This window comes from Portunus trituberculatus, chromosome 50 (assembly GCF_017591435.1).
Source record: "Portunus trituberculatus isolate SZX2019 chromosome 50, ASM1759143v1, whole genome shotgun sequence".
Classification (NCBI taxonomy): domain Eukaryota; kingdom Metazoa; phylum Arthropoda; class Malacostraca; order Decapoda; family Portunidae; genus Portunus; species Portunus trituberculatus.
Window position 1 is genome coordinate 1,485,484 of NC_059304.1, and position 19,517 is coordinate 1,505,000.

General features: G+C 41.9%; 1 protein-coding gene and 1 long non-coding RNA gene across 33 annotated transcripts in view; one reads left to right on the forward strand and one right to left on the reverse strand.

Moving 5' to 3' along the window:
- The window catches only part of LOC123500185 (F-actin-uncapping protein LRRC16A-like), a 143,742-nt gene that overhangs the window by 52,615 nt on the left and 71,610 nt on the right, over positions 1-19,517 (forward strand). For all 32 annotated transcript variants that reach the window (XM_045248925.1, XM_045248923.1, XM_045248934.1 and 29 more), the window contains 6 exons: positions 72-214; positions 3,261-3,376; positions 3,520-3,657; positions 3,906-4,071; positions 4,218-4,376; positions 18,059-18,175. In XM_045248925.1, the coding sequence (XP_045104860.1) occupies positions 72-214; positions 3,261-3,376; positions 3,520-3,657; positions 3,906-4,071; positions 4,218-4,376; positions 18,059-18,175 (839 nt within the window). The remainder of the gene's footprint in view (positions 1-71; positions 215-3,260; positions 3,377-3,519; positions 3,658-3,905; positions 4,072-4,217; positions 4,377-18,058; positions 18,176-19,517) is intronic.
- LOC123500189 lies at positions 10,477-17,672 on the reverse strand. Its single transcript, XR_006673208.1, has 2 exons — positions 16,805-17,672; positions 10,477-10,666 (listed from the first exon to the last, which is right to left on the reverse strand). It is a non-coding gene; the product is annotated as an uncharacterized LOC123500189 (long non-coding RNA).

Here is a 19,517-nt window from a genome sequence, read left to right on the forward strand (position 1 = left end):
TCTTTTTAACAAGAGTATGTCTATTTTGTCCTGATATTTACACAATCTGTTTGCCTTTATTGTTTTTGAAGGCCTAGAAACTCAGCTTGGGCCTGTGGTGGCAGCAATAAGTAAAAACAAGAGCATCAAGAAACTGAACATTGGCAGGAACCTGAACAGCATCAAAAGCAAACACGTTTACCATGTGATGGAGGCAGTGGTGCAGATGATTCAGGTGAGGTCTTGTGATCACTTCCTGCTGAGCATTGTATTCATGGGAAACTCTTTGCCATTCTGTAGTCAGCCAGGTAAAAAAAAAAAAATAAAATAAAATAATAATAATAAATAAATAAAAAAATATAAAAAAAAAGTACACTTAAGAAATTTGACATCAAAGTTAGGTTGTTCTCAGTGATGAAGGATTACAGATTGTCTTGCCAGAATAGGCAGTGTTATAGTTAAAGAAACAGTTATTTAGCAGTGTTATACTTAAAGAAACAGTTATTTAGCAGTGTTATAGTTAAAGACAGTTATTTAGCAGTGTTATAGTTAAAGAAACTTATTTAGCAGTGTTATACCTAAAGAAACAGTTATTTAGCAGTGTTATAGTTAAAGAAACAGTTATTTAGCAGTGTTATAGTTAAAGAAACTTGTCAGTTGTGTTAACTTGTGAAATATCAATGTCTGTATTAGGTGGAATACTGTTTCCATGTCAGAGACTCATCTCTGTGTGCTGAACACATAACAGAGGTGATTGTGTCTGGCATGGAGGCGTACATTCCTCACTCTTTTTCTCTACTTAAACCTTCTAGACCTTGGTTTAACACAGCTTGTTCTCATACTATACATGATAGACAGGTTGCCCACAAAAGGTACTTGAGCCTTCCATCACCTAAATCTCATGCTCTTTATATTTCTGCCCAGAATCATGCCAAGTCTATTCTTCAACTTGGCAAACACTCCTTCATAAATAGAAAATGTCAAAATCTTTCAAACTCCAACTCCCCTCAAGACTTCTGGCATCTAGCCAAAACCATCTCCAATAACTTTGCTTCTTCATCTTTCCCTCCTTTATTTCATCGTTATTGCACAACTTCCATCACATCTGTCTCTAAAGCTGAACTCTTCTCTCAAACCTTTTGCTAACAACTCCACCTTGGATGATTCTGGGCATGTCCCTCCTTCTCTTACTCCTTCTGACTATTTCATGCCTATAATTAATGTTCTTCATAATGATGTTTTTCATGCCCTCATTGACCTAAACCCTAGGAAGGCTTATGGACCTTTTAGAGATTTTGGTGAAACTTGCTGTCGCATTAGACATATCAAAAGCTTTTGATAGAGTCTGGCACAAAGTGTTAATTTCAAAACAGTTTCTATCCTTCTCTCTGCAACTTTATCTCAAGTTTCCTTTCCAACTGTTCTATTGCAGCTGTGATAGACGGCCACTGTTCTTCTCCTAAAACCTATTAACAGTGGTGTTCCTTGGTGTTCTGTCCAGTCACTTATTCTCTTTCTTTTATTCACTATTGATGTTCTTAACCAAACTTCTTGCCTTATCCACTTCTATGCTGATGATACCACCCTACATCTTTCCATATCCTTTCACAGATGACTAACCCTTCAGGAAGTCAACAGATCATGCAGGGATGCCACAGAACACCTGACTCCTGATCTTTCTAAGATTTCTGATTGGGACAGAGAAAACTTAGTAGTGTTCAGTGCCTCAAAACTCAATTCCTTTATATATCATCTTGATACAACCATCCATACAACTATCCCTGCTTCTTCAATGTCACTCAGCTGTCCCTATCTTCTACACTGAATATCCTCGGTCTGTCCTTTACTCATAATCTAAACTGGAAACTTCACATCTCATCTCATGCTAAAACAGCTTCTATGAAGTTGGGTGTTCTGAGGTGTCTCCGCCAGTGTTTCTTGCCCCTCCAACTGCTACCTCTGTACAAGGGCCTTATCTGTCCTTGTACGGAATATTCTAAACATGTTTGATGGGGTTCCACTCACACAGTTTTATTAGATAGGATGGAATTGAAAGCTTTTCATATCATCAACTCCCTTCCTCTGATTGACTGTCTTCAGCCTCTTTCTCACTGTTGAAATGTTGCATCTCTTGCTATCTTTTATCGCTGTTTTCATGCTAACTGCTCTACTGATCTTGCTACCTTCTTGCCTCCCTTCCTCCTGCGGCCTCACTGCACAGGGCTTTCTTTTTCCTCTCATCCCTATTCTGTCCAGCTCTGTAATACAGTACTCTCAATCATTCATACCTTTCTCTGGTAAATTCTGGAACTCCCTGCCTGCTTCTGTATTACCATCTTCTTATGACTTGACTTCTTTTAAGAGGGAGGTTTCAAGACATTTGTCCCTCACTTCTGGATAACTCTTATGAACTTTAAGGGAACTGGCAACCCAGTGGCCCTTTTTTTTTTTTTCATTTTTTATTGCTCTTGGCCAGTTTCCTCTCCTGCATTACATAAAAAAAAAAATACTATAAGATTATTTTTATTACACACACACACACACACACACACACACACACACACACACACACACACACACACACACACACACACACACACACACACACACACACACACACACACACACACACACATATAAAAAAAAATACTATAAGATTATTTTTATTACACACACACACACACACACACACACACACACACACACACACACACACACACACACACACACACACACACACACACACATATATAAAAAAATACTATAAGATTATTTTATTACACACACACACACACACACACACACACACACACACACACACACACACACACACACACACACACACACACACACACGGTAGCTCAGTGGTTAGAGCGCTGGCTTCACAAGCCAGAGGACCGGGGTTCGATTCCCCGGCCGGGTGGAGATATTTGGGTGTGTCTCCTTTCACGTAGCCCTGTTCACCTAGCAGTGAGTAGGTACGGGATGTAAATCGAGGAGTTGTGACCTTGTTGTCCCGGTGTGTGGCGTGTGCCTGGTCTCAGGCCTATCCGAAGATCGGAAATAATGAGCGCTGAGCTCGTTCTGTAGGGTAACATCTGGCTGTCTCGTCAGAGACTGCAGCAGATCAAACAGTGAAACACACACACACACACACACACACACACACACACACACACACACACACACACACACACACACACACACACACACACACACACACACACACACACACAAACACTTGTATGTCTGTGTCTGACTAGTATTACTTCATCCTACAGGAAGAAGATTGTGTACTGGAGTCTCTTTTCATAAATGATTCTAGACTCAAGACAGACTTGCACAATCTCCTCAATGCTTTAGGAAGTAATCATTGCCTCCAGAATTTAGATATAAGGTAAGATTCTACGTAATAATGCTCAGTTTTAACCTAGGAAGCATGGCATGAAAATTGCTAGGAGTGAAGAATTGAAACGTGATGAATATTTACCATAAATGAACTGAATGGTAAGAATGATAACATGGCTTATATATTTCCAGTGGTAACTACATGGGTGACAGTGGTGCGCGTCTCCTTGCCAAAGCTCTACAGATTAATTCTAAGCTCCAGTTTATAAGTTATGATAGAAATAATGTCACACTACAAGGCTACAGTGATATCGCCTATGCATTACAAAGGTACGTCAGTATTCTTATGTAATATTTGTGTGAGTAATCATGATGTACATTTTACAAGGTCACTTCAAATTGCAGTTATTAACATTACATTCTCAAGACCCGACCTTCATTTGCACTGAAGTTACTTCCGAAATGCCTCATGTTAGCTAGTATTTGTCATCAGTAAATTAATGTTTACTTAGTGATGTGATGTTTGTAGTTATTAGGCAAGCAAGTGGTATATTTAATTGAACAATTTTGTTTTACAGCAACTACAGTGTTAAGTTTCTGCCATTTCCTGTGCATGATGCAATGCTGTGTATGAAGACGGCCCCAGAGAGAACTGAGAACATCATGCGTAGGATTCAGGACATCTTGTACAGGAATGTGTCCCCTATGAAATATTCCAATGGCCAAGCCTTCAGACTACAGCAGGTGAGCTTATGCTGTGCAATGTCAATAAATTATTGGGCTGTTATAAATTGATTTTACTTGTTACTTACTTTTCATCTAAGAAAATTTGTATGAAAAGTATTGGCAACTCTAAAATCTATCATTTGTCTGTTATTCCTGTGCTGAAGGGTTTCCTGCTGAGCTCAACACAGCAGCAGGTGGACCGGCTGGTACTGCAGACTGGAGAAGTGGTGAGGACCCTCCGTCGCTCTGGTAGTGACCTAGGAGGCTCAAACTCCCTCCAGTGGGTGGAGGGACTCATTGCTGATGCAGACAACTCTAAGCAGGTAGGTGTTGGTGCAGGCTTCTTGAAGTTATTCATCCTGGCTTTGGTGGAGGTTATGTTTATCACTTTGTCTCTTTCTTTTCTTCTCCATTTGTACATATTTCTGCATTTTTATTTGTCTACAGAGCATCTCAGATGTTTTTAGTGGATTTTTTAAAAATGTATTGTTCATAAAAAGGCAACAACAAAGAAAACACCAGTAAAGAAAGACTGCTGTTATCTAACAGGTAGTTTGCCTGAATGTATCTGGCAGCAAAAGGAAGAGGGACAAAAGGTGAAAAATGGATACGAGTGATATATAGAGCAGACAATTAGGTCAATGATACTTAGGGTGTTGAACTGTCCCTTACAAAGATAGAAGGAAGGGGGACAGCTAGGGAGTTGGGAATGGAGAGGGTGGGTTTGGGGCAAAGCACTAGGTAGTGTTGAAAAGCCCTCTACTTGAGCCACCCAATAAATTGCTGCAGATGTTGGCAAGTAGTCTGGTTGAGGCACGATAGCTGAGGTGTTGCATCAGGTGTTTTTATGTGGGCAGACTTGGCGCCACATGTGTGTGGGAGGTGCCGGTATCAGGACATGACTGATGTGGCAGATTAGTTCATGCCCGGTATTGTAAGGGGTGGCTGAGCAGCAAAGGAGTGCCTAAGATGTCATAACCCAGCTGGGTCTGAGATCACGGTCCAAAGAAAAGATTTTGATTTGCTTCATTATCTCCCTCACTTCTCTTCTACGTCTCTCTAATCACAATGGAAGGAATGTAATGACAAGGAAGGAAATAACAATGTAATGATGTAAAAGTGCTATTCTTTTGTAATGGAAGACACATGACTACAGTTGAGGTGTCAGTCCCTCCCTCCTTCCTTGACGTTCAGGTAAGCTTTTTGAAGAGGCTTGTTTAGCAGAACGTGGCAAAATATACACATACATCACAGTGTTACTATCTATATCTGTTATCATTACTTAGGCAGTTTTGCGAGTGTTGTGTAATCTTGGTATCTTTGTCCTGATAATGTTGCAATGTGGATCACTTTATTTTGTTTCACCTACCTTCATTCCTTGACCAGTGACCTCACAGCCTACAGTGTATCAGAGAGCAAAGTTGACTTGACATTGCGGCGCTGAATCTTGTAACTTTGATGGTCTTTTATCACTCATGCAAAAAAGAAACACGACTGAACTTGATTTATAGTGAGAGGCTCATACTAATATGGGCCAGAAGGCTTTTTAGTTTTTTTTTTTATTAATTAATTAATTTATTATTATTTTTTTTTTTTTTTAGTTTTGATTAGCTGTTATGGGTATTATTCATTAGAGACTGACATCTTCAGTCGACACTCCTTTCCCCCTCCCCCCCACGCACTATATGTATATGTGGACATGATCTTGTCTAGCCACGTACTATTCGCCTCAAAGACAGCTTCCAATCTCTCATTCTAACTCAGCCCAAGTTGAAAAATATTGTGATCTGATTTGCATGTATCATTATTTTGTCGTCTAGATTGTGGTGGCACGGGTCAACACCACTCTTGTTGTCTTTTACGGTCACTGATAAATTATGTTGTACTGGAAGCAGCTGTAGAAAACTTTCAATATTGAGCTGATAACGTTTCGAGTCTTGGGGGGACGGGGGTAGGAACGGCGCGTTGGTTTTACATCGTAACACAATACCGAGGCCTATTATACCTCAATGGTGGGAAGGCAAGTGGCGTGTAGTGCTGTGACGTCACGAGCGTGGCATCACTTAAGTTATTTTGGGCAACCAGAGCGTGACACCGATCCTTTCCATCTCCATCACGTCACCGCCTCCCCTCCCGCTTTGACGTCATGATTCCCACCCCCGCCATCCCGCCACTTGACTTTTAGCAGGATTGGGCCGTGGGATAAGGAAGAGACTATCCATGTTTTGGACAGTGGTAAGCAATGAATGATGATGATAGTGGTGGTGAAGGTGGTATTGTCATGTTATTAGCCACTTGTGATTATTCTGAACATGCCCCATTTTCATTTTTTCCAGCATTTGTTGATAATAAATAAAAAAAAGACCAGTAATTCAGTGTAATGGTTGCTTCCCTTCTTATACTATTTTCTATTCAGTATTTCAGTTCCGTATTCTTTATTCTCTCTCTCTCTCTCTCTCTCTCTCTCTCTCTCTCTCTCTCTCTCTCTCTCTCTCTCTCTCTCTCTCTCTCTTTTCTGTTTACCATATTTTGTCGTAATTTGTTGGCTGTACAGGAATAAAGTGTAAAAGTTTCATGTTCAGATTGTCATGGGAAGAAAAGGTATGTAGCAGAGAGAGAGAGAGAGAGAGAGAGAGAGAGAGAGAGAGAGAGAGAGAGAGACTGCAGCTTGACTTGGCCATATGCCGTTTCTTGGAGATAAGAGAGAGAGGCTTTCAATTGGGCAGCCACTTAGCAATTCTTGAGGTGGTGTGATACTCCTTTCCTTTCGAAGAATTGAAGGGATTCTGAATCGTGCTCCAAGTGCTGATAGGGAAGTGTGATGGTGAGTGTATGAGTGAGAGTGTATGAGTGCTTGGGGAAGGAAGGGAAAGGAGACTGACGGAGTGGTGATGGTGGTAGTAGTGATGTGCTCTTGTTTACCATTCTGAAACACTTCCTCGCCTTCCCTCCATAATTATTTCATTCTGAGTTTTTTTTTGTTTGTAGTGGTAGATTAACATTATTATTAGGATAAACACTTTTCTGAACCCAATTAATCACCCATGTGGCCTTTGAAAATATTCGTGGTGAGAGAACGAAGCGTTTCTTAAAAGCGTCCTAGGCACTCCATCACTTCTCTCCCATGGTGTGTGTGTGTGTGTGTGAGAGAGAGAGCGATCAGGTGGTGATGCCCGTTTTCTGTTGAGCCCAAGTGGAGTTGGCTATGAAGGTGGCGGGAGAAAGTGGTAGTGTTCAACTTTAGTCCGTAAATAGATATTTAGGTGTTGAAACATGTGTTGGAGTCATTGTGGGAGGAAAGAAAGACGTGATATTTGTCTTGAGGAGTCGGGTGATATCTGAGAGAGAGAGAGAGAGAGAGAGAGAGAGAGAGAGAGAGAGAGAGAGAGGGAGGGAGGGGCTGTGTAGTAGTATTAATAATAGTAGCAATAGCAATTGTCATTGTTGAAGTAGATGCTTGATATACTTGAAAGTTGCGAGTGTAGTGAATGCTGAGTCTCTCTCTCTGATGGACAGCTGGAGAGATACTGTAGGTGGGGGAAGTGAAACTGGCAACCCTAATTTTTGTCCGTTTGTCATGAGGGAAAACATCGTGGAGTTGGAGTTAATGCGATGGGTGGAGGAAAATTATTGGCGGGATATCCTCTTGTTTCCCCTTCCTTTTTATTTATTTATTTTTTCAATTTTCTTCCATTTTCTCCTTCCTCTTTCTCCCCTCTCATTCCTTCTTACCTCTCGCTCTCCCTCTCCCTTGCCTTCTCACATTCCCCTCTGTTCCACCCTCTCTAAAACCATCTTCCTTGATCCGCCCACGTCCCCGCCTATCTTTTTCCCGCTCCCCTCTCATCCCTCTCCCTCCTCTCTCTGTTGGCCGAGTTTTAGTATTGGTGTGTGTCAGTGCTGGCAGTTAATAGAGTGACCACCGCCACTACCACCACAACTACCTTCATCAGCCTGTGAGATACTGCCACTGGGCAGTGTGCCACCACCACCACTACTACTACTACTACTACTACTACTACTACTACTACTACTACTACTACTACTACTACTACTACTACTACTACTACTACTACTACTACTACTACTAATAATAATAATAATAATAATAATAATTCGAAGTTCAGATGCTAACCATAAATAAAAAGAAAAGAAATATACGAGTGATAATTCATGAGAGGAAGGGAAGGCTAAGATGAATCTCTCTCTCTCTCTCTCTCTCTCTCTCTCTCTCTCGTTAGTAGTTGGTGTGAGTCCACCGCGCAACAAGCTACATGCCTCGAGGTGACTCAGTGTGACGCCTCACTCGTGCAGTGGAGGGCTGGGAGACGAGTGGAGGAGGGGAGGGGTGTGAGCTGTAGGGTCCAGTGGGGGGGATCGGGTCGGGGCAACAGTGTCACGATGGCCGAGCAGCCTCACTGGGGGCCGCGGCACCGCCAGGGTCGCCGGGACACTCCTTACCTTCGCGGAGAAAGCTCCGTGAAAGTCTGCCGCTTCTTCTTTTGCGAAAGTTAGGCGCCGCTTGACTGAGTTGTGCCTCTGTCGGCGCACGTAGGTTGTGTGTGGTGGTGATGGTGTTGTGATGGGTTGTTTGGTGTGATGATCGTGGTTATGAGTGATTGAGATGATGTTAATGTGAAGTAGTAATGTGTAGCGTTTTTGGTGTTACGGCAGCGTGTTAAGAGTGCTTGTAAATAACAGAGATAACAAATAGTAAAGTGAAGTTTTAATTGAAAAATAGAACATACATAAGAGAATTAAAGAAAAAAACGCAGTGGTTTTTGCAAGACTACTGTAATTGAAGTAATAAGAAAAAAAAGTGCAAGGTTTCACTACTGCTTGTCAATCGTTTCTGAACCATTGCTTCTCAAAATCTTGTGTTCTAGCCAGTAAGCACAAGTAGTGGCGGTGGTGGTAGTTGTGGTGCATCGCTGCAGTGTCGGTGTGTACCGGAGGGCAAGGAAGAGAGAGGATGCTACATGTTCAACCACATGATATCCTTATATGTCAGTAATTTTCAGTGGGAATGAATCATAGTGGGTCAGGAAGCCTCCACCTGCTTTAACTTACACTTAAGCCTCGGGTTTTATCAGTGTCTGTATTGTATGGCAGCGGTGGTATCCCCGCCACCCGTGCATCAAACCCTGACTCCATCACAGCGGTTCGCTTGTTTTGGCTCAGTGAGGCACGGACCATTGAAAGATCTCACGTGAAGGGCCGCACAGGACGCCTGAGTGAGACACGTGGATTAACTATAGTGAAGCAAGCGAACCTTTTCTGTCACACGCACACACTTGCCGCCACATTGTGGTTGTGGTTCGTACTTTCGCTAAACATTATCGTCGCCTTTCACGCCCAGTGTTATCCTGAGTGACCCGGCAAGCAGCAGCCACCATGATGCCTGAGTGGACCACTCTCGTGCTGGCTTGCCTCGCCGCCTACCTCATCTGGAAGGTAAAGCACTGAACGTTGATCGCCTCTCGCTTCTTGTTCCGTTTATCAGGCTTTGTTAGGAGTGATGGCTTTCTCATCTTTAGAATTTCCCCGTTTTATTTATTTTTTCAATGTATTTTTTAATTTTTATCTTAACCATGTCCTTGTTTTTTTTTTTTTATCTTGTTATATCGTTCATTTTGTGTTGCATTATTATTATTTTTTTTTTATGTGCGCTGTGCGAATGGCGACATTTGTCTGATATCAGTTTGATCAGATTAACCATATTATTTGTATCTTTTTTTTCTGGTTTATTTATTTATTCTTATATGTACGTCAGTGTGTGTTTAGTCGATTAATGTCGTGAGTGGTCTCAATTTAGTGTACTTTTCTTAGACATTGTCGGTGTGGTTTATAGATACTCGAGCAGTACGCATAAGCCCTTATTTGGTCCATCAGTCCAGTGAATTATATAATATCAGTGTCTAGTCATTTTCCGTGTGGTTTATAGATATTCGGGCTACAGTACGCACTTAGCCTAGTTCCTTTAAGATACCCTTGGCATTATGACCCCCTCGCTTCATCGTAGCATCGTGCCTTAACGAAGGGTACGTCTGGGGCCGTATGACATTTCTGGCTACTGCGACCGCCTTTGTGCCCCGCGGCGCATCACACATGTATTCCCTACTTGTGCGCACATGGTGGTGGGGAAGGGATATTGGGGGGAATGTGGCTTGACCATTTGACTATATTGCTTTCGACTCTGGCACTGCATTGTAGGGCAGCTTTGTTAAGTGAACTCAAAATAGACTTTGCTGACATTTTCTTTTAATTTTAGTTTATTATGTAGACAAGATCAGCACGGCGAAGCGTCCCGTGGAATTATATGAAATAAAGATAACTAATCAAATTAAAAAGATGTGTAGTTTTAGAGCAAAAAAAAAAAAAAATAAATAAAATGACGGTAATTATAAAAAGAAACAAAAAAGGTAACATGAAATGGTTTATTAAGCGAAAATAAAATAAGACAGCAATAAGTAGATCCATCAGGCAGCCCGTCTCCCTCCTCTTCCCCGTGATGACAAGGGCGGGGACTCCTTCAGGGAGCACCTGTCACTGATAGAACCACGAACCTTTTCCTCCCTGTCTCGTGTCCAACACTGTATCGCTGAGCCACTCGCTGGGGAAGAAAACGCATAGTGAACACGTTGCTTCATGCGCTGTAAAAAGAAGTTTGTGTCATTCTTTGGATATCGCCTGGAAGAGTAATTATTAAAGATCAGATTGTAAATAGATAGGAACATAAGACAAAAAAATAAACCACAAGAAGTCATTAGACATACACATGGCAGTCCCTGTTTGACTCATGCCTACTTGCCATCCTCTCTGTATTAAGCAATTAGCGTAAGTATTGTATACCCGACAGCTGCTTAGTGTATTAATCACTTGATGTATATTGTATCTGTCAGAGTAGTAGAATCTTCCCTTTATAAGTTCGTGGCCGCAGCATGACTGACGAATGACATAAAGAGACCATATTTGACATCATAAAAGCAAAACGTCGCACCACATAAGCTTCTAAACATTTTCCTAGCAGACGCAGACATTGGCAGTAATGTTTGAGGCTCTAGAACAGCGTTTCTCGACCTTTTTACCACTGGGTAACCCTCATGATAAAGTACATGTCTCGAGGAACCCCTGCGCAAAAACATAATTATATAACATATCTTTCTTATTTTATTTTCAGCTTAGTTCACGTGGTAGATATCATAGTACATATATATATATATATATATATATATATATATATATATATATATATATATATATATATATATATAGAGAGAGAGAGAGAGAGAGAGAGAGAGAGAGAGAGAAATAAGTAACTTTATAAGCAAAATTAGAAATTAAGCAATTAAAGGAAAATAGAACTAGCCTCGAGACAGGAGAGAATCTCAAATAAATTAATAAAAGAATGTAGGGGAAGGTGGGGTAAGACGGACCCATTTGGGTAAAACGGAACCACCCTTCTAAATACAAGCATAAAGGGTGAGTTTCAAAATTTTACTCTTAGATGTCCTTCACGTCGCCCAACAATGACATCATCACTACCAGTAGGCACGCTAAGTTTCCCTTGCGCTTCACAGGAAATATTTGTAATTTTATGCAGTGTTGATGTTATGTGCACAAGGTAAGACACTGCTTGTTTTATACTGAAATAATTATTATAATGATTTAGTACTTATGTTATACATACCCATGAGTGAATACATGATATATAGATGCCATAAATTGGCATAGATACTTTGGTAAACATTTCAACATTTTAATGTTTACTAATGGGGTAAGATGGACCCCATGAGAGGGGAAGGGTGGGTTGGTTGTGGTAAATGCAAAAGCTGGGCTCATGAGCATTGTGCAGGGATAGATGATGATGATGATGCTGAGGAAGAGGATTTTGTGTGTGATTTATGTCATTAAGTTGTACAGGGATAGATGATAATTAGGGAGTTTTTTTTTTTCGTTTGATTTGTACCAATAAATCTGGCTCATGAGCAATGTGAAGTGTTATGACGATGACGAAGTTTTTTTTTTTTTTTTTCATCTGTGCTTTATGCCAATAAGGATTTGTTTCTTCATGTTCAGTTTGCGAGGTAAGATGGACCCCTGGGGGTCCGTCTTACCCTATCATTTTATTTTGGGCCCAAGAAAAAAAATTATTTTTGTAAATTCTTGTGCTTCATTGTTTACCTTCAAAAACCGTGACCCGGGTGTAGACATCGAAGGTAACATCCCAAAGCACCACCACAAACCCACAAACCACCAAAAATCATATAAATGTGGTTTCTAGACTCAATACTTTGTTAAGTGGTCCGGCTTACCCCACCTTCTCTTAACAGAAAAACGTGGTTAAACTCTTACAATTCATAAAAATGCTGGAAAAGAAATTTACTGAATATTATTATGGGTGAATGAGGGAGTTCACCTGTACGCCAAGAACCACAGACACGACTGATGTACGCTATGCATGCGTCTTGTACTGAATGAGTCACTTGATATATGAATCAGTCAGGTACAGGTCCCATCCGCTGAATGGGCACTCACTAGTGAAGGGCCGAAGGCGGTTTCACACTGGCGCCGTACACACATCACTAAATATATTCCCGATGATTATTATAGTTTTTAATAACAGAATAGGTTAGGTATGATGATGTCTATATTACAATATTACAATAACCAATGCGTGTTTGGTAATATTACATATATGAAATTAAATAGAGTCAAAAGTCCATTAGGTTATTTTACTTATTCTTGCGGAACCCTTCGGGGCCTTTTGCCGAACCTTAGGGTTCCGAGGAATCCCGGTTGAGAAACACTGCTCTAGAGTCTAGAACATAATCAGCAGTGCCCACATTCCTGCCTGCTGATGGGCCACGTGTGTCTGACGACTGTTAGTGCTTTTAATAGTGAACATTGGTACTCAGAAGTGTTTAGCTGTTGCCTAGTCTCAGTGTTCAGAAGTAACTAGTTCTTGCATAGTTTTGATGCGCAGCAGTCACACTTGCAACTTTTCCTTTTAAATAGTTTGCTGTTATCTATCTCGGTACGTCAGATTCATTCTTCGTCTTGTTAGCAGATATAAATCATAACAACAAGAACGACACAAATGTATCAAATAAACCACAAACCCACTGACAACACAAATATGTAACAGCCAGTCAAACCAGAGCCGTGGTAGCCGTTGCCATGCTGATCCTGCGAACATTATCGGATTGGACTAACCCATTATTGCAGTCACCTAAGGTAAAGAATCGGAAAAGTTAGCATAGTGAAGAAAAAAAAAGGGGGGGGGAGGGCAGATAAGAAATTCTAAGTTTCAAGGAAAACAAAAGCGTACATGAGAATCAGGACATAGAAATATTAACAGAATGCTTAAAACTTATAAAATGCCAAAGTATATTAACCCCTTCAGAACTGGGCCATATTTTTACCTTGGGTTTTGAGGGTGATTAGACGATTTAAAGCTTTACATCAAAGTAAGGCGTCATCTTTCACTCCTAAACGTGCCACCCCCCCCACAAGACAGCCACGTGGCGCATTGTTCCTAATGTAAAAGTGAAGACAATAAAGAAGGCAGGGAATTAGTGCGCGACCTGAATGCCAATCACTTCCTCATTAAGGAACAACGCCTTCGTTTTGCTGCATTCGAAAGGAAACTTTACCGCCATTTACCTACTGTTCCGTTTCAGACCTCTGTCTTACGTGAACTGAAGCCTGATAAGTGGTGGATTTCAGTTGGTAACACACACACACACACACACACACACACACACACACACACACACACACACACACACGAGTGGGAGAAGAGACAGTGTGCCAAATGACACGATGTGTGTGTGTGTGTGTGTGTGTGTGTGTGTGTGTGTGTGTGTGTGTGTGTCTTATGAGTGGGTGAATGGTTGGGTGGGTGGGTGAGTAAGTGGGTAAGCATATACTTTGGTCAAGGTGGGTACTGGGCAGGCAGGTAGGGTGGGTGAGTGGGCAGGAGTGGATATCGGGGTGGGTGAAGGTGCATGGATCAGGTGTAAGGTTAGTAGGAGTGGGGAGGGGAAGGGGAGGAGGAGGTTGGTAGGGTGCCAGCTGTTAGTAGCCCACCAGGACGAGGTAGCCACGACCCAGGTGCCACAGTGCCACTCCTGACTCCTGGGGGAAGTACAAGTGCCCGCGTGGTGAAGTGACCAGTGAGAGTCTGTGTGGTGTAGCGGAGTGGAGGTGGTCGTGGTGGTGACTAGCAGTCATGTTGAGGTCGTGGTGATTCGTGTAGACGATTCAGACTCAGAAGACCGAATTTTTAGCCCCTGTGCATCAGGAAGGAGCAACAGGAGGCCAGGGGAGCCAGGCACTGCAGGTGATTGGACAGGTGGAGACAGGTACTGGATGTATAAATGCATGTGAAAAGTGATCATAGGAGGGGTGGCATGTCCCTCCGCTTCCCTTTGCCGTGGGGAGGAAGGGAGAGATGTCCAGGTGGTGGAGGCAAGGCTGGGTCAGTATCACTCTCTCCCCCTCCTTACCTTCGCCTCCCCCTCACTGACTCACTCGCCGCTATCGCTTTCTTCCTGTCGCGAAACACACAGTTCTACACAAATTAATTATCCATCCTGTATGGTTCAGGTCACAGTATTGCCCGGCGTTCAGCCTCGGGTAGCGCCCATGTCTTATCTCCATCAGGTTGTCAACTTGTTTAGAAAGCGCTAAGTGGGTACGATTGCTCTTATTTCTCGAGGTGACGAGACGACTGCGGGCTTGGCTGACGGCCCGTGAGGCAGGAACAGCACTTCAGGCACGACAGGGGCAGGGTGGATGTGTCCCAGGAACGGTTGGCATATGGGACTCCGACATCTCGTCCCTTCAAGACACACGTGGGAGATTCCTCGCTATCTGTGCACGCTGATAGTTTTTACTCTATTTATTAAAATACTACTGGTATTACAAAAATAGGCGTGATAACCAAAAATTAAAGTAAGTCATGACATTGTAGAACAAGGGATGAAAAGGAAAGATGAATGATGCCAACTCAAAATGTGGGCCTAACCCACCAACCTATCAAGTGTACGCGAAGTGTCAAGTTTGGTGGTTCTTGGAAGGCGGAAGGGATTGTTTGGCGCTTCGCAGAATGTTATTTATAACGCCGATCGCAGGAAGTATATGGGTTCACACACACACACACACACACACACACACACACACACACACACACACACACACACACACACACACACACACACACCGCGTAGTGTAGTGGTTAGCACGCTCGACTCAAACTCGAGAGGGTCCGGGTTCTAATCCCGGAGGCGGCGAGACAAATGGGCAAGCCTCTTAATGTGTAGCCCCTGTTCACCTAGCCGTAAATAGGTACGGGATGTAACTCGAGGGGTTGTGGCCTCGCTTTCCCGGTGTGTGGAGTGTGTTGTGGTCTCAGTCCTACCCGAAGATCGGTCTATGAGCTCTGAGCTCGCTCCGTAATGGGGAAGACTGGCTGGGTGACCAGCAGACGACCGAGGTGAATTACACACACACTCAATGTGTGGCCCCTGTTCACCTAGCAGTAAACAAGTACGGGATGTAACTCGAGGGGTTGTGGCCTCGGTTTCCCGGTGTGTGTTGCGTGTTGATGTGGTCTCAGTCCTACCCGAAGATCGGTCTATGAGCTCTGAGCTCGCTCCATAATGGGGAAGACTGGCTGAGTGACCAGCAGACGACCGAGGTAAATTACACACACACACACACACACACACACACACACACACACACACACACACACACACACACAGTCCGGTAGCTCAGTGGTTAGAGTGCTGGCTTCACAAGCCAGAGGACCGGGGTTCGATTCCCCGACCGGGTGGAGATATTTGGGTGTATCTCCTTAATGTGTAGCCCCTGTTCACCTAGCAGTAAATAGGTACGGAATGTAACTCGAGGGGTTGTGGCCTCGCTTTCCCGGTGTGTGGAGTGTGTATTGTGGTCTCAGTCCTACCCGAAGATCGGTCTATGAGCTCTGAGCTCGCTCCGTAATGGGGAAGACTGGCTGGGTGACCAGGAGGCGACCGTGGTGAATTACACACACACACACACACACACACACACACACACACACCGCCAGGTAGCTCAGTGGTTAGAGCGCTGGCTTCACAAGCCAGAGGACCGGGGTTCGATTCCCCGACCGGGTGGAGATATTTGGGTGTATCTCCTTTCACGTGTAGCCCCTGTTCACCTAGCAGTGAGTAGGTACGGGATGTAAATCGAGGAGTTGTGACCTTGTTGTCCCGGTGTGTGGTGTGTGCCTGGTCTCAGGCCTATCCGAAGATCGGAAATAATGAGCTCTGAGCTCGTTCCGTAGGGTAACGTCTGGCTGTCTCGTCAGAGACTGCAGCAGATCAAACAGTGAAACACACACACACACACACACACACACACACACACACACATGCTTACCATTATATGCGTTGTTCATGAAAAAGAATGTGTGACATGCAAATTAGATCAATATTACGGCTTATCTCGCCCATTGTGCCTACTGCTCTAGACATTCTTAAACTATGCAGAAAAACTGAAGCATGATGTCACCATTTAACTAATAATTATTGATGGCCGAAATGCTCGCCATGGCTGGCTGGCTGGCTGGTTGGCGGGTGCGGCGCGCGGGCAGACGTTCAAAAGATCCTGCTGATTCCTACGTAGGCCTCATCTTCCACACAGGCGAGAGAAAATTAAGTCTCCGCCTCCAGACAGTTTAAATAGATGTCGCACTTACTTTTCCGCAGCTTTCTTGGCATGCACCTTGTGGTCCGTCCATAATGTTTTTTGTCTTATGGCCGAACATCAACATTATATTTGTGTGGCCATTAAGATATTACTTTAAGGCAGTCCCTTGCGAGTTTGCGTTTTAGTTGATATTGTTCATGAGCACACAATACAAAACTGAGATTAAGGAAATGGAAACAGATTACAATTTCACCGTTAAAGTTTAAGGGAAAAAAAATATTATTTAAGGATACCACGTTCAAAAAACCGCTGACTAGTGTTCTCAAGAGTTGTCAGACAAAATTGCCTGTAAGAAATGTACTGAAATAAGAAGACGTGTATGGCAAGGAGGATATGGCTTGGCTAACTTACTTATGTGTAAATTGAATTAAGTTAGGGTGCGAGAATGGGAGAGGGGTAAAAATGGGGGCAGTAACGGCGACGCACGCCGCCACCTACTTTCGTTATGTTGATAATGTTCAGCTTTGTTTAATTAAAAAAAATGCAAAAGATTATCAATAAAAAACAGGAGACCATTGTTGAAAATGCTGCAGATCTGCCCACGCCTCAGAAGGTGTGAACGCAGCGGTGTGTGGTGTCTGTTATTTTGGTGCCACCTCTTTCTGGCAAGATTTGATGCACAAACTGCAAGGCTTTCACTTCTTGCCAACAGAGGCCGAGACTGAATCTAGTATGTGTTTATTGGCTCCCTGATAAAACAAAGAGAAAGAATAATCATTGGTAATTTATTTTGAACATATATGTAGCTGTTCCCTACCTGATTCTGGTTTTTAACCTTCTTAACTCTTGGAATATACTACTTTTCAGGAGGGAAGTGTTAAGCTACTTCTACAACTAGATTAACTAGTATATGATTAAAGCTCATATTAGTTAAGAGATTAGCAAATTATCATGTCTTACAAAAGTTTTTATTATTGTTATTGTTATTATTATTGTTCTTATCATTATTGTTATTCTTCTTAATCTTATTCTTCTTATTATTATTATTGTTGTTATTATTATTGTTATTATTATTATTGTTGTTATTATTATTATTATTATTGTTTTTTATTTTATTTTTTTTTACACATTGCAACATTGCTGTTTTCCTCTTATATTGAACTGCCTGCATATTTCTCATAATTGTATTTGTAATTCCATAATTAGTTTGTCATAATTAATTATTGATTACTATTTTTGTATTTCATGAAGTACATAGATAGTTTAGTTAAGAATGGAATGTGACAGTTGTGTTTTGTTGCAGCTGATCTCTCACTTGCACGATGTGGTGCTGCGGCGGGATGATGCAGGGAACCCAATAGAGACCAAGCTGCACCAGCTCTCCTCAGACCTTTACACTGTCATCAGCAACAACCTGCAGGTGGGTGGTAGTGCTGCTGCTGCACCACTGTGTCCTGGCTTTTCTTTATGGCGGGGCTATAGCCAAATGGGCATTATTATGAAAAAAATATTAGGATTTTATTTTGATTATGGTCTGGAATACTTTTTGATTGTGATTAATTATGATTACTTATTTTTCATTTTCCTGAATATGAATTGATTATGATTACTTGAGGTTTGCTGTTTTGTTATGATTATTTTTTTCTTTTTGTGCATGATTATGATAAGATTATAATTATAATCACATTTTCCTGTGATTATTTAAAAATAAACTGATTAAATATTGTACAATGCCTAAAAAATAGGTAGAAAATTATATCTATTAGTTACACTTTTACATATTTTAGCACAGTAAAATATAAAAAATTTTAAATCATACTAACTAATGATAGAAGATATGATAAAGATGTTGATAACAACAATGATGTCTGCATTTGGAGTATGCAGCATTAGTGTGGTCACCAAATCTAAAGGAAGACATGAAGCTGGAAAGAATCCAGAAAGCTGCAACAAAAATCCCCACACATTTAAGTAAATGAAGAGAGGTTAGAAAAACTGGTATTAACTGCACTGGAGGAAAGGAGGGAGAGAGGTGATGTGATAATACTATATAGGATATTAGAAGGGATAACATCATAAGAAAAGAGGGAAGCTGCAAGAGGCCGCCAGGCATACACATGGCAGTCCTTGTATGATTAAAGCTACCTAATTCCATCTATCATCCCCATCCATGAACCTCTCCAATCTTCTTTTAAAGCTCCCTATTGACTCAGCCCTGAGTACATGACCACTAAGTCCATTTCACTCATCAACCACTCTGTTTGAAAACCAGTTTCTTCCCATTTCTTTCCTAAACTTGAATTTTTCAATTTCTGGCTCTGTCCCCACTACTGATCCTAAGAACTTTGTTCATATCCTCTTTGTTAAAACCCTTATACCACTTAAATACTTCTATTAGGTCTCCTCTTAATCTATGTCTCTCTATAGAATGCAGATAGAGTTTCTTCAGTCTCGCTTCATGGGGAATATCCCTCATCCCTTGTATCTTTTTAGTCGTCCTTCTTTGCAACAAAACATTAAAAGAAAAAGGCACACTGAAACTGCAGGTTCCCTAAAAGATTTTAAAGGAATTAGCCAAAAGATAGGAACAAATGTCTTGAAACTTCCCTCTTAAAAGAAGTCAGGTCTGACCTAATTAATCTACGTATCTTTGTGTCGTCAGCAAATTTTCTAATGTCACTGGTAATTCCACTATCCAAGTCATTGATATATATTAAAAATAATAATCTCCCTAAAACTGAACCCTGTGGCACCCCACTAAT